At 40.9% G+C, this 14,748-nt stretch overlaps 2 protein-coding genes across 12 annotated transcripts in view; both read right to left on the bottom strand.

The window, feature by feature from the left end:
• Positions 1 to 2,348: 2,348 nt before the first annotated feature.
• On the bottom strand, positions 2,349 to 4,980 carry hoxb2a (homeobox B2a). The gene is made up of 2 exons (XM_026997826.2): positions 4,443 to 4,980; positions 2,349 to 3,577 (listed from the first exon to the last, which is right to left on the bottom strand). The coding sequence occupies exons 1-2, from the start codon at positions 4,888 to 4,890 to the stop codon at positions 2,895 to 2,897; spliced, it is 1,131 nt and encodes a 376-aa protein (XP_026853627.2). The 5' UTR covers positions 4,891 to 4,980; the 3' UTR covers positions 2,349 to 2,894.
• A 3,424-nt stretch (positions 4,981 to 8,404) lies between these two features.
• Positions 8,405 to 14,748, bottom strand: part of hoxb3a (homeobox B3a) — a 52,406-nt gene continuing 46,062 nt past the window's right edge. For 10 of the 11 annotated variants that reach the window (XM_035524550.1, XM_035524566.1, XM_035524537.1 and 7 more), the window contains 2 exons: positions 10,606 to 11,203; positions 8,405 to 9,978 (listed from right to left, as the gene is read on the bottom strand). In XM_035524550.1, the coding sequence (XP_035380443.1) occupies positions 9,218 to 9,978; positions 10,606 to 11,095 (1,251 nt within the window). In that variant the 5' untranslated portion in view covers positions 11,096 to 11,203 and the 3' untranslated portion in view covers positions 8,405 to 9,217. Of the gene's footprint in view, positions 9,979 to 10,605; positions 11,204 to 13,912; positions 13,992 to 14,748 lie in introns of those variants that run through there. The other variant, XM_026998053.2, reaches the window with a different exon arrangement.

A 14,748-nucleotide genomic window follows, 5' to 3' on the forward strand; every position in this document is an offset into this window, starting at 1 on the left:
TTTCACTATGAGCTGGCAGTGCACCAAGCGGAGCTCAGAAAGAGAGATAAAAATCAGTGTGGCACCACACCTCAGATTACCACGGTAGAGAGGAAAATGTGCCCTGTAGACATTTAAATATTAATCAGACATGAAAGGTCTCAGAGCAAGCTGGAAATTGTTGATCTTATTTTCAGATGATAATATGGGAAGTCTGTGTCTTCCGCATCTCAGGTCTACAAAAATAGATATGCAGTTGATGTTTGGACTGAAAGAGAAAGAGAAAAAGCCCTCCCATTGGCCTCAGGAAACTGTGTGGGGGTTCAGTATCAGCTAAAAGATCTGTACAGCTCGGCCCAGACAGGGAGCTGGTGGGGGGGGTGCGGTGGGAGAGCTGGCAAAATGAGGCTAGATTGTGAATGGCTTAATTTGTTTTAAAAAAGACCATAACTATTTACAAAATAATATTTAATTTATTTATCTATGTGGTTGTCTGTTTGTCTGTCTGGATGTCTTTCTCCCTATCTCTGCCATGGTGTTCTGTTGTGGGCAGGTAAATGTGATCATCATTCTCTTCACCTCAGCTTTACACAACTGTTTCATTTGAAACATCACAGGAGATCGAAGTTATTGTGTCTCATTATTTTCTCACTGTTCAAGTGATTCATATCTGTCAGCAAACTGTTCCTGCACATGTTTGTGCCTGCATTTGTTTCTAATTGTCTGGGCAGGCAGAGATATGAGATCGATGAATTGTCTGACTTTCATACTGAGCCTCAATTTGATAGCTAAGGGTTGATTGTAGGATGACCAAACAGCTGGTATCCTGAGCTCATCCCTTCTGCAGGGACACAAACATGCATTACATACACACAAACAAATACTCACTCAAATACATCTACACATAGAAGTACAACCTTGCAGACCTGCAACTAATATGTTTAATACTTCGTGCTATTATTGAACCCATAGATCCATTCTACCTTAAAAGAAGATTTATACTCATGGTACATTTTCCAGTACCTATATTATACTATAGTATAGTATAGTATAGTGTATATATATATATATATATATATATATATATATATATATATATATATATATATATATATATATATATATATATGTGTGTGTGTGTGTGTGTGTGTGTGTGTGTGTGTGTGTGTGTGTGTGTGTGTGTGTATTATATATATATATATATATATATAAAACAATTATTATTATTAGTAGTAGTAGTAGTAGTAGTAGTAGTATTGCTGATCATTGCTGTTAGGGTGTTGTTAATACATTCTTGTTTTGTTAGTCTACAGCCTACATGTGAGATTAATATATACTGCATTGGATGAAGCTATTTCATAAGGGGTCTTGTGTTGATTATCACGTCAAAATAATAATTAAATACGTTCGTTTGTGTTAAAATGTTCATTTTAAAATGATACATACAACTATGGACCAACCAATTCAACGTCCCTTGTTCTCAGCTTCAACCAAAACGTTCGATAATGGCCGCCGCTTTATTGTTCATATCCTTCATTGTGTTTCCAGCGCCATTTTGGGCTACATCTCAGCGTATGCAACCATAAGCGCCTACCTCAGCAAGACTGAACGTTGCACAAAGGGCATGTTGTTCACAATCCTTTGAAATGCATAATAATAATAATAATAATAATAATAATAATAATAATAATAATAATAATAACTATGAGTCATATTAAAATGGGGAATACACAAAGCTATTATTGTTAATGTGTTTTTAAATGTTTTTATAGACCCCAGAGTAAGTAAAATTGCTACCTTATATTTATTCTGAATATATATATGCTAGTACATTTGTATTTAAACAGTTGCGATTATACACTTTCTGTTTCTATATTTATTATAATTACGTGCGAAGAAATAAGGCTGCCTTTCTATTTTTTTTTTTTTTTTTGCGTTTTAAACATTTATCTAAGATAAATGCATTGTTTACAAAGTAGCCTAGATTATTATTACGTGTCGTACTTCTCCTGTATTAATAATAATAATAATAATAATAATAATAATAATAATAATAATAATAATAATAATAATAATAATAATCATTATTGTTAGCATTGATATGTGCGACTCAATCATAAAAATGGTTATGCATTCTTTAGTGCATAATACATTATTACTTGCCAAATGTTATAGTTTTAAAAATGTTACAGTTTTAAAAAATCAGTTGAAATAACATCAGAGCTTTATAAGGCATTAAATATAAAAGCATTACCACGAGAGGACTCTAGAAAAACACATTCTAACACATAACTGCCTGTTCGATAATTGCTTGCAGTTTGAGCCTGTAAATCATTCACACTTATTCCGGCTTATAAATGTTTTATTTTCAACTATGAAAATAATGTACAATAAATAATTTGAAATTTACTATTAAAGAATCTCAATAAATAAACTAGTTCTAAAATTCATCATCAGGGGCAATGCCCGTCTCCGGAGAATTTCTAAAAGCAGTTCATCTAACCTTATGTCTGATACATTTCCTGAGAATTCAACGATTGAGTTTCATTGAAAAAGTCCCCGCACCTTTATCTGCAAGTCAGCACGAACTTAAATCCAGATAAACAAAAGGCAATAAAATACCTGAATCTCGACAGGGGCAATCCCGATGTGGATTCGCTAGAACAGAACATCGTAATACTGTCAAAATAATTAATAATTTGTGTCCGCTACGGCTTCGTCTCACAACTATGTCTGAATATAACCCAGAAGGTTTTTTTTGTCTTTCCTTTCAGGAATGTTGTAGACGGAAAGCATTCGTAATACTGTGATGGGATGCACTTCGATTGTTCTTTTTTTAATTTAGAGTCAATCAAAACTGCAAATGTTGTAAATCTATGGTACAAAGAGTACTCGTAAACAAGTCAAAATCCTCTTCAGAGAAGTCCTACGGGACTATCAGTGAGCTCTGTAGACTTGGTGATAAAGCGTCCGAAAATGTGTAGGCAGGAGTCAGTCGAAAAGAAATTCAAGTCGGCAAGCGAAGAGGAATCCTGCGGCTCCGTGAACGAATGGTCCGGCCCTGCTGCGCGGCCCTCGCCCATTGTGGAAGGGTTATCTGCAGTGGGCGTGGGTACGGGTGGAGAGTGAACCGCCGTGTCAGGAACAGATGCCGACTTTGCCTGGACCGCCTGACCTTCCTCGGGCGTGGGCTGGTTGTTGTCAACACTGTTCGTATAGCAGGCGGCCGTGGGGCACGTCTCACCCTCCGAAGCTGCTGCCGATCCTGAGCTGGAACCAGGACCAGACGACTCAAGCGCTTGGTTCGAGTAAGGCGAGGAAGCATCTGCGCCTTCAAGTGGTTCGAAACCGCTAGGCTCGCCCTCTTGTCCGTCTCGATGGTGTGTAGTTTGTCGTTTGTGCTTCATGCGCCTGTTTTGAAACCACACTTTGACTTGTCGCTCAGTTAGATCCAAAAGTGCTGCGATTTCTACTCTCCTGGGTCGACAGAGGTATTTGTTGAAGTGGAACTCCTTTTCCAACTCAAGTAGCTGCGTGTTGGTATAAGCAGTCCTCAATCGCCGTGAACCGCCGCTATTGTCCAACCCGCCTTGCACCTCTGTAAAATCACGACACAAATGACTATGTGGACCATAAATTCCTAAATAATCGTCTATCAAATACAAAGAAGGTCTCAAAATGTATTTAATAACGTTATGTTTTAGCGTGCAGTAAAGATTGCAGAAATCCGTTCACAGCCAGTGGAACAGCGGGGTATGTGCGTTATTCCAGCAAGCACCCATATTTTGTTTTGTTGCACAGTATTCACATTACATACTGACAACCAAAATGGCTACCCCAAGCCATGAGACATGGTTATGAATATATATCATTAAGACAGCGCTGACATCAACTGCGATTAAATCGTTATTCTAGAGCAAGATTTACTATCTGTATCAAAGGAACTACAACTTTATCAGTCAGAACACACACGCATTCACATATTACGCCAAAAAATGGGGGAGGGGTAATTGCTATTTTACTTACATATTTTTGTTTGCTAACTGATAAAAATGGTAACATATAATAATGTAGTATGGGGATGTTATTGATTTGTCGGCGGATAAAATATTACTAAGCACTGAGCACAGTGCTGAATTTAGATGATTAATATTAAGCATAAGGTGAACATTGCTCAAGCAAATAAACATGAGTCAATGCTGCCGATAGGTGAAGCACATATATTGAACAATGGTTCAGTCAGAGACAATTTTATGGTGAAACAATATGCAAAAAAAAAATGTAAACAGGATGGATAGAATTCCATAATTGTTCTGCATCGGTCAGAATGGACGTCAGCTGAAGCGTTTCATAAAGCATAAGCCACTTTAACGCCGAACAGCTTTGTCTTCACGCGGAAGGTATGCTTTGCAAAAAGGAAAACCAAAGAAATAAAGCCATAATAGTTGTATTGACATACTGACCTGTCGGGGACTCGAGTCCGGCGGTGGCGTAGCCAGAGGATGCTGGAGAGGGAGAGGCAGCTGCAGTGGCTGCCGATGCTGTTCCGGGCTTCGGGCACTTCTTCGACGATTTCTTTTCCTTCATCCATGGGAACTCGTGAGCCAGGGGGCCGCCGCCCGTCAGAGGAGCCGGGCCCTGCTGCTGGTGCTGCTGCGCTGCCGGTGGTGCTTGCGTCCGGAGCTGGAGGCCATTGGAGGCGGTTCGCTTTTGGCTCCTCGGTCGCGCCTGGTTGCCTGTGCAAGGACTCAGGCTGGGGATGGTGTGCTCGAAAGGAGGTGGAATTACTGTCGAGTCCTTGATTGATGAAGTTTGAAATGACTCCAGGACAGCGGGGAAAGACGTCAGGCACTCAGCAAGGGAAGGCTGGCTGTTGATGAACCCAATCTCCCTCTCAAATTCAAAATTCATCGCTTCGCCTAGGCAAGAAGGGCGGTTAGCGACACCAAAATGCGCAAAAATAGCATCCAAATGGTGCGGTTTTATTTTGCGCTCCCACTATGGCTGCATTTGCGGGCTTTAATAATTGTGTATATTGGTGATATTACTAGCGTATGGGGACCAGGGTCTACTAAACTGAAGACTATGGGCGAAATTGCAGCCAATTCCTGGTCACATGACTAGTGTCAGCCAATGGAAATGCGGGGCCTTGTAGCAAAAGAAAGCATAATTTTTCTGAATTGATCAAATATTCACGAGGATCATATAATTCTGGTGTTAGCAGAGGGCTCATATATACAAAATTAAAAAGTGCACGGTTGCCAGGTGCTTGACCAGTGCCTTTCACTGTGCGTGGTTAAGTAAGCCCTTATTTAGACAATGGCCATCCGAATACAGAGCTCCTGGTGATGTAATCCTCAGGCCTTAAGTGACTGTTAAAAGCACATCTACAATATGGTCTTACTGCGTATTTTAGCGAGGGTCATTAATCTTAAAAGTTTTGACAAGAGTAACAGACAAGGAAGGTAGCTATATATGGCCTATATATAAAATTTCCCATGTATTGTCTAAATAAATAGAGATAGGAGACATTTTAAGATTGTAAGTTCTATCTGTCGGACTGAGGAACTCCTCATCACGCAGACCGCGAAGGAAGTTAGCATATATGGTTGCTATTAATTGAAACTTCCGTGGGACTCCTAATATTTGGGGACCTGTGTGCGCGTAAGTTTGCAGCTAAGTTTTGTCTATAATAAATTCGTTGAAAAACGCATGCATATATTTTGTTGGAGTGCTGATAACAAGCTTGGTATTGGAATTTGGTTGGATGTAAAATGTAGTTGTTTTTTTCTGAATGTCTATTTGAATTTAGTTTGTTCAAAAAGCATAGTTTCACAGCATAGATTACTGAAAGTTCACTGAGAGGTCGCTTTTAAAATCCCTTTTTTCCTTTCGTTTTTGTTTGAAATAGATTTGAAATTCATTTATTTTGCAGAGTGGAAGAAGAAAGCAATAATGCACGTTTACATGATGACACAGAGAACAGCAATGTTTTTAAGAAAAAAAGCCCTGATATATGGGGTAGATATTTTTAGAATCCAAGTAGTAAAGTAGCCGCGGTGATCAATCTTTTCGCCGGCAAAGCGCTTGACAGGAACCACCCTCAAGAATTCGCCTCTTCCCTCCACGATCACAACAAAGAAACCCCCTTTACTCCCACATAGTCTTGCGTATACCTTCTCTAAATTAGTCTTTTTGATGCAAAGATTTATTTGTTTCCGATTTAATATGGCGTAAAGAATTATCCAGGAAGTAAAACCGGGAATACAAAATGGCCTTACATGGATTCCCAGGCTAAATATGTCTCGGGGTTCTTGCATTATTTTCGCCATTTTCTTCGCTGGAAGAAGCAAACGAAAACATAAAATGTGTGTGGGTGTTTAGGTATTAAATGGGTATACAAAGCATGCTATGGGCAGTGGACACTCAAATAAGAGGAGGTCAGTTCAAGAAGGCCACAACCAAAATGGAGTTTACCGCGGGTTACACGGATGTCTCTTTACAGTTTTATTTGAACAAAGAAAGATACGCTGTTTTACGAAAAGTATTATATGAAGTTTCAGTACAAAAGGATTTTCCTAACCTCGGCGGACAGTTTTTGAAAGGTTACCAATTCATCTTGGCCTCGTAAATATCTATCTATCTATCTATCTATCTATCTATCTATCTATCTATCTATCTATCTATCTATCTATCTATCTATCTATCTATCTATCTATCTATCTATCTATCTAGTTTACTTTAGAAGGAAAGACGTTTTGCTATTGTACATTTTGATCCATAGTGTTAGGAAAAACTGATCAAAGATATGCACCGTTTATCTACCATGAATGTCTGTTTGACGTGTAGATTGTGAATGAATGTATATTTTTCATTCTACTGTTAGGTATGATTCATCTTATTTAGATTATTTGTATCCCTTTTTATTACGAGTTTTAATTAAGTTTCCCTGAATGTATCTGAAAATATTTATTTCGGATTACTCTGCTTTTACTTTGCTATGGAATCTTATTGCAGTGTAAGATATTATTGAAGGCGATAGATTTATATAAACACCAAGCAAATCCAGTTATTTTGGTACACATATTTTTGTTCTTAAAGCATACCAGTGGTTATGTTTCAGAACTAATGATTCTAAAATTACCTTATTGTTGTGCACTACAGTGTAATTATGTTTCCATGAAGATAAAGAGGTTGTATTTCACTCAAAAGGTAATATTTAATACGAGATTGTTTTGATTCAGTGTTAAGGTAAAACTATATTCAATAAAAACATTAGTAATTATGAATCATGTTTTTAATGCAACTGAGTTTTAAAACTTCTGACTTCTTAAAGTAGACAACTTTATAATTAACCTGTTTCTTTCAAACTGAGAGTAAGGACTGGGTTGACCTCGCCTCACGTGACCACTGCCTTGCAAGCACGGCCTCGAGGGCTCTTTGAGAAGCCATGAGGACAGATGTACCACGTGTGTGCGTGTGTGTGTGCGTGTGTGTGTGCGTGTGTGTGTGCGTGTGTGTGTGCGTGTGTGTGTGTGTGTGTGTGTGTGTGTGCGTGTGTTTGTGTGTGCGCGCGTGCGTGAGTGAGAGAGAGATAGTGAGCGGGCGTGCGCGCGAAAGAAATCCAATAGCCTAAAATACTAAGGATATACAAGACTAGAATGGAAATGAATAACATAACATTTTATTAAAGAATTGTTCAACAGACAACTCTTATTAACAAGAAAATCAAAGTAGCTACAAAGAACAACTGATGTTTAAAAAAAAGGTTTGCTATACTTTCTAATTTCCAACTATGAAGGAACGGTTTGATTCCGTTCTCTTCCCCCTGTACAGGTCGAATCATTGTTTATGTACAAGGGTAACATAAACCTACGTATCTCTAAAATACAATAACTAAAATTAGTTACAATGACAAGAACACAATGTCTTCTTTTTATAACAGGTAAATACTAAAAAAGTACACTTTCTCGATATAAATACATGGGGGATAAATAATACAAAAAGAAAGTATTTAAACTGGCTATAACAAATAAATATATATTTATGAATGTTCATTTGAACACACATACCGAAAGACGCTGATTGAAGGCCTTTCGCTTCAAAATAAGATTTACTTTTTCCTTACCCATCAAAATGTAAACTCTAAGTGCAACAATGATGCCCAGACGAGAAAGCATTAGGCGTAAACCGAAACGTCTACACCACTGCCTGGTATCCTGGACATGCATTTTGTTCAATTATACCCTGTTTCCACGTTAAGTCAAGACATGAGAAAATGGACCATTCGCATTAGTTTGGGCTAATGTAAGCAAACCCAAAGTAGACAAAGAGAGAGAGAGAGAGAGAGAGAGAGAGAGAGAGAGAGAGAGAGAGAGAGAGAGAGAGAGAGAGTGAGTGAGTGAGTGAGAGAGAGAGAGAGAGAGCGAGAGAAAGAGGAGGGGATCCCATTCTCTTTCTCTCTCAGGAGGAAGGAAGTAGTGGGAGGGTGAGGGAGGGGCACAACAAGTTGAGAAAGGTAGGGGTGACCACGTATGGACTAAATTATCAAATCTTCTTTTCTTTACCCTGTATCAATATTATAACAATCATCTAATTTTAGTCAGTTAATGGGAGTAAGCCGCAGGTAGTGTAGTTTGAAAACGGACCTAAACTCATCAGAGTGTTGAGATCTACCTTGTGTTACCAAAGACAGTGCGCAAGTATGTGTTACGTGTGATGTTTTATGGGGGCGGTTAAATAAAAATAATCGAGCAAATGGCAGCTTTGTGAGTCGTTTAAAAAGAGGTATGTGGAAGAAGGGAAGTGAACGAAAACAATCCAGTGGTTTCCTAATGTCGGTTTCAAGACTTCACTACAACTCTGCTCTCAAGCAGCCCTACGCGTGAAGACGTGGGTGGTATGCTGACAAAGTCTAAGAATGGTAACGATGATGTAAACGAGAGTCACACAGGGTCATACGGTAAAATACCCTATTCCTTGGCATACACTAGCCACGCTTACCCAATATTTATGAGTTTCGTCCTTAAAGGGTTTTTAGGGCTCTGAATACTGAATTGATTGGAAGATATCATCTGAATAAACAAACGTGCTCACAGGCGAATGGAAGGACAACATCGACACCAACTGCAGTTCTACACACGGGAAGAAACCACTGGATCATCTTTTCAACCCCATTGCATCGTCCCATGGGTTTGTGTTTGTTTGTTTCGTCTTTTTTTCGTTTTGTCCAAACCTGCTACAGATGAGTCAACTTGGGTGCTTCTTGGATTCTACCCTGAGAAGGATGGTGCGCGGACAGATCCGTGTATGTCGGATGTGTATCGCACGGTCCATGGTGTTGGCTAGCCGACATCTGCGTTGCACCGTTATAGTCCATGTTGGCAGACTGGTGGTGCGGAAGATGATTGAGGCCGTACATAGATGGCCCAGTAGCGGGCATGGCATCCACATAGTTGCCTCCCACATACACGGGGCTACCTTGCATATTAGGCGTCCCGTAGTTGCCACTGTTACCCTGCAGCCCGTGTGGGTCATATTCTGGTGCTGTGTTACCATACTTCTGTTGCGAGGGGCAACCTTTCATGGTATTCTGATAGGCTGTTGACATGGCATACGCGTTTTGATGAGGCTTGTTGAACGACGGCGGAGACGGCGCATCATAGCTGCTCATTGAGTGCATGGAGTTCATAAAACTGGCGGAGGACTGCATTGGAAGAGGCGGGCTTCCGGTCGGGGATGGCCCTCCTGAGGAAGAACCCATACCTTTCGACTTCTGATCCTTCTTGTACTTCATGCGGCGGTTCTGAAACCAGATCTTGATCTGCCTTTCGCTAAGGTTGAGAAGATTAGCCATCTCTACACGACGAGGCCGGCACAGGTACCGATTGAAATGGAACTCTTTCTCAAGCTCCACAAGCTGCGCGCTCGTGTAGGCTGTGCGCGCTCTCTTGGAAGCTGCAGAACCCGGAGGGCTTTTTTCTCCGCCACTGCTCTCCGCTGGGGTGGGAATGAAATAAAACATAATTACTACATGCGGCAATTGAATGCATCGTTCCTCTTAATAAAGCTGTCCACGAAAAAAACATACCCCCTGATATTGGTTGTCAACACTTCATAACTGGCATTTATTAAGAGATGTGCGCCCTAACATTGACCGGGTATATGTAAATTGTGTTACAACCAAAGCCCACGGCCAAGATCGTACTGTGCAGTAAGCTAGAGCATATTTGCTATCCACACGCTGATTGTCTTTGAATGGCTCGCTTTCCCTATGAAGATAATTTTTTAAAAATCTATGCGTGTATTTGGGAACAAGTAGGCTTCATTTTTTTTTCCTCTGTAAACAAATATTTCTCTCACATATATCTGAATACATTTATTTAAATATTTGAATATAATTTGAATATTTGAATATAAAAATGATGGGCTCTTTGCATAATTGTTGCTATTTCTGTATGCCATAGCACCCCCCCCCCCCCCCCCCCAAAAAAAAGGAATACATTGCTTTTAATTCTACTTTAAACCTATATGCAGGCCAACATCTGTCCTAGGAAAACAGGAGCAGGTGGGGTTGGGGAGGCAGTGGGTGATCATTAAAGGATAGGGAGGGGTTGGCACACACACCATTAGCTGAGCTTGCGCTGGGGGAGCTGTTTTTTTGCTTGGTGTTCTGACGTGACTCTTTCATCCAGGGGAAGATCTGCTTGGTGATGGTAGGATTCGGGGCAAGCGTGGATGACTTTGAAGAGGATTTGGTCGTACCTCCAGTGCCAGCCCCACCGCTGCTACTACCCCCTGGTTGCTGGGCCACACTAGACCCTGTTGGGTTCACTGGGTTTTGAGGAGGGGAGACTTGGGGAGGTGGGTGGTGTTCAGATGGCAGACTGGGCCGCATACAACTGCCGTTGAGCTCTTTTGTTTTGGCATGCTGTGGCTGTGTGGGCGCGCTGGAGCCCAACGACTGCAAGGAGCAGGCCGACCTCTGATAATCGCTCTCCAGGTGTGCCGAGCTCTGGAAGGCCGCTGGCTGAGCCTCATAGCCGAAGCCATTGGCCCCCTGATACGAGTAACCTCCGAATAGCGTTGAGTTGTCGTAGTAGGTCGTTTTCTGCATTTCCAAAAGTCGCGTTACTGGCTACCAGGGTCCTGACGACCTTCTGGAAGAACATTGGCACCAGATGTCACGTGACGGTCTTTTTCCAACGGCCTCTTGGAAGCTGACCTGAAAGGTTATAAGAGGCACATAATAAGAGGGGCGCGAGGTAAATCCATCTTACTGCGCTGAAAGGCGCCATGACATGAATAGCACGTTCCCACAACGCGGCTTGCAGATGCTATGTCAGGGAACGCTGGCTGCGTTTTCTCTCTTTCTCGCTCGTTATCTGGCTCTCCCTCTCACTATATACACGCATATGTATAAAGAACCCAACTGCTCACGTCTCAAAAACTTTTCCGTAAAACGAACGTCGTGATTTTCCGACTCTGAAAACGAGTATGAAATGTTTCGAATGCCTATGCTTTCATATTTTTCTTTCATATTTTTGTATCTGCCATTATAAAATGTTTTATTCTACGTTTTTTTTTTTCCTAATAAAATCTATTCTTCTTGTTGTTCTTGTCGGCCCCTTTTAAACGAGTTATTAACCAACGCGTAATGGTATATGTGTATATATATATATATATATAAACCTCCGATGTTTCGTCCAGTCATCCTAACATCCTAACAGGCTATGTTTAGTTATTGCTAGATACGTATCACGTAAATTTCTTATTTAATTTTGACCAAAAGAAAAAGAAAAGAAAGAAAATAAGCAATGATAATAAAGTAAATGACATTTAATGCAGAATTGTTTTCTTATTCATAAGGAAGCATCATAAGCTAATGAAAAACCTCGGGTCTTCAAAAGCATTAGCAGCACAGACAAATCAATAAATATGCGTTACGTACAGCGGCTCTCTCCAGAAGGCTTTCTCTTGTTACACACAAATGTATTTGGTCAACACTAAAAACCTGAAAAAACGGCATTGTGTTCCAAGACCAATGTGATGAACTTAGTTGTGGACTCTATGAGCGTGGCGTGGAAAGAGGTCCCCGGAAGCCATGGCTAGATATGATTCATGATGTTCGCTGAACCGAAATAGACAAATCTAATCCCGGAAAGAGCACAAGACCTCTTCGCTTGGTGCTGGTGTGGTTGAAAGGACGGGGCGAGGGTAATCAGTCAAACACTTACAGACACCTGGCATTAATTTACGGTTAGTAAAGAGAGAATGATAAAAATATGAAAACTTGCTACAACGCCATTGTCCAGATATTTACAGAGGATTTGGTATTCGCCAGCTGATAGAATAACAGCAAGTTCAATATAACATTGTCAAATAAAAATTGAACAATAATATTCAACATAATTTTACACACCTTATTTTATTATACCTTAATTAAAAATGTTTTGGCTGCAAATATAATATATAATATAACATTTTAGAATAACCCGAACTAGGCTGTTTACCTTAAATAAATACAACTTATATAAGGGCCTATATAAGGTGCGTATGGGTACAACTGTACCCATAGTTTATAAACATCAAGCATAGCCTAATGCATGCAGTCAAATTTGACAGAAAATCCAGCACACAATTTTTTATTAAATCCTTGTAGAAGCACTGCCAATAAATATGTAAACTGAATCCAGAACGAAATACTCCAGTCTTGTACTAAAAGTGCAAAACAAAATAAATATGAAGATATTTATTTTATCAGTTGTCAGTAATAACAGATATTGACTGTCTTCACGAAAAAAAGCTAATGAATACTTTCTTGAAAACGAAAACCTTGAAAACACCCATTTGTGTCTGTCAGTGAAACGAATTTTACTAACCACAAAGGACTTACAGAAAATATGAAGAAAACAATTATTTCACGTGGTGAAATGCTATACACAAAATGAGTGGACAACTGCACGTGTCTGTTTATATAACCGAAAACCTGAGCTACAGCTTTTGGACATCAACTCTCACCACGTCACAAATGTAGCTCATTTATCTTCTAAGAGGACGGACGGAATCCTAATCATTTACTCCAAGGAATTGTTCAGGGGCGGGGGAGGGGAATAGAGAAAAAACAAGAAGCATTATAGATATCAAATCATATCAAACCATTAAAAGGAACACGTAATGTCCTGGCCCTCTTGTTACGGTAACACAATAACCAACTTTTCTGTAGATTCAACCTTAACACAATTATAGAGTCGAGAGCGGACGTGGTTGGGGGAAAGAGACCAACCCGTGAAACGTCAACAAAACAACAAGGGGAGAACATTGCTCGGGCGCCCCTTAGCTATCGGACAAGGGGGTACAGAAATAAGCTAATTTCAACTGGGGAGTGGGGGGGGGGGGGTTCAAATGAATGCACTTAATAATCATCATTTCTTAATATTTTACATCTGCGCTTACTAGACTGCTACCTTTAATATTAGTTAACACGGTTCGTGGTGCCTGTGGCAAAGGAGGCCCAGGACACTGTATTTCTATATTAAACAAAATAGCACTGTGGTGCCAATTGTTTGTGGAAATCTCGAAAATCGGCGAATATTTCGGTCTGTTGGTCTAGATCATTAAATCACACATGAAATATCCATCTACTACTGCGCTCAAATTAACATATCCTTTTGCATTAAAGGCAATAGGAGAATATAGCCTACAACCCACTGAAATGGTTCTCTCTGATACTGAACAAAAATATGAGATTGGCAAAATGAATTCGTTAGAGGCTATGGAACAATTCTGAGGGGGGAAAGGAGGCTCCAGCGTGGAAGGAAGCTTAAAGCCTTGTGAACTCTTCTTGAACCGCGTTTGGAGTCATACGGTCATAAATCACTAGGACACACATACCGCCATTCACAAACTGATAGCCTATTTCAAACCAGCTTACCTTAGCCTCTGACGAGCGACGTCCGAGCAGGCATCATATTTTTCACATGCGGCCACTGTGCAATCAATAAAAAAGCCCAAAGCTCGTTCCCGTTTCGATATTTCAGCCAGCCAGCGAGTGTCAGACGCCGGGTATCTCGAGCACGGCTGCCCCGCGCCAGAGTGCGGGCGCTCCTGGACGGATCCCCTCGGCTCACGAAAGGGGGCAGACGGTCTAGCATGAAAGATCTGAGGTATGCGAGGGGGACTGCAAATGGACAGGCAGCGCTGCTCCTGGCCGCCCTGTCGACTGGTACGCCCTGCGCGCTGATAACAATGGCCTCAGATTTCGCTTCCTTTCTCCTCTCTTCTCTCGCTCACGGTGCAAACCTGAACATCATAATCCGAACAGGGCTCCCGACTCGCCGTCGTCACGTTTCTTCGTTGCATATCGGGCCCCAGCGTTCGCTCGCGTTATTTTCACCCTTTTGCTCTTCTTTTGGCGGGTTATTGTGTTGTCAACACAGGCCTTTCCAGCAATTTGGAAATAACGGAGCAGGCTTCGGATGCGCCAGGCGCGAGCGTTAATTCCCATCAAACAGCGTCACCAGTGAAAAATTATGCTAATTGCAAGCGCGCAGCACAGGATAAGGGCCTACATGCCGAGATCCATGCAGTTTTTTCAGCCCACTTTTCCACTAGTTCAGGTCGTAGGCTATGCTAATGCTGTTTAGTGAAGAATGAGGGAAAGGCATCTGTTTCTCTCACTTATTACATCGAAGCATGTTAAAATAAAGTAGGAAGTGCATTCTCAATCCTGGCTTTCTGTTAGCTCCTGGCAGAAACAGCACTCTGTCT

Source organism: Electrophorus electricus, chromosome 1 (assembly GCF_013358815.1).
Source record: "Electrophorus electricus isolate fEleEle1 chromosome 1, fEleEle1.pri, whole genome shotgun sequence".
NCBI classification, from domain to species: domain Eukaryota; kingdom Metazoa; phylum Chordata; class Actinopteri; order Gymnotiformes; family Gymnotidae; genus Electrophorus; species Electrophorus electricus.

Coding starts and splice junctions, on each gene's coding strand:
- hoxb2a (XM_026997826.2), bottom strand. CDS start 4,890: ATGAATTTTGAATTTGAGAGGGAGATTGGGTTCATCAACAGCCAGCCT. Junction 3,578..4,442: donor CGGACTCGAGTCCCCGACAG/GTCAGTATGTCA, acceptor GTGATTTTACAG/AGGTGCAAGGCGGGTTGGAC.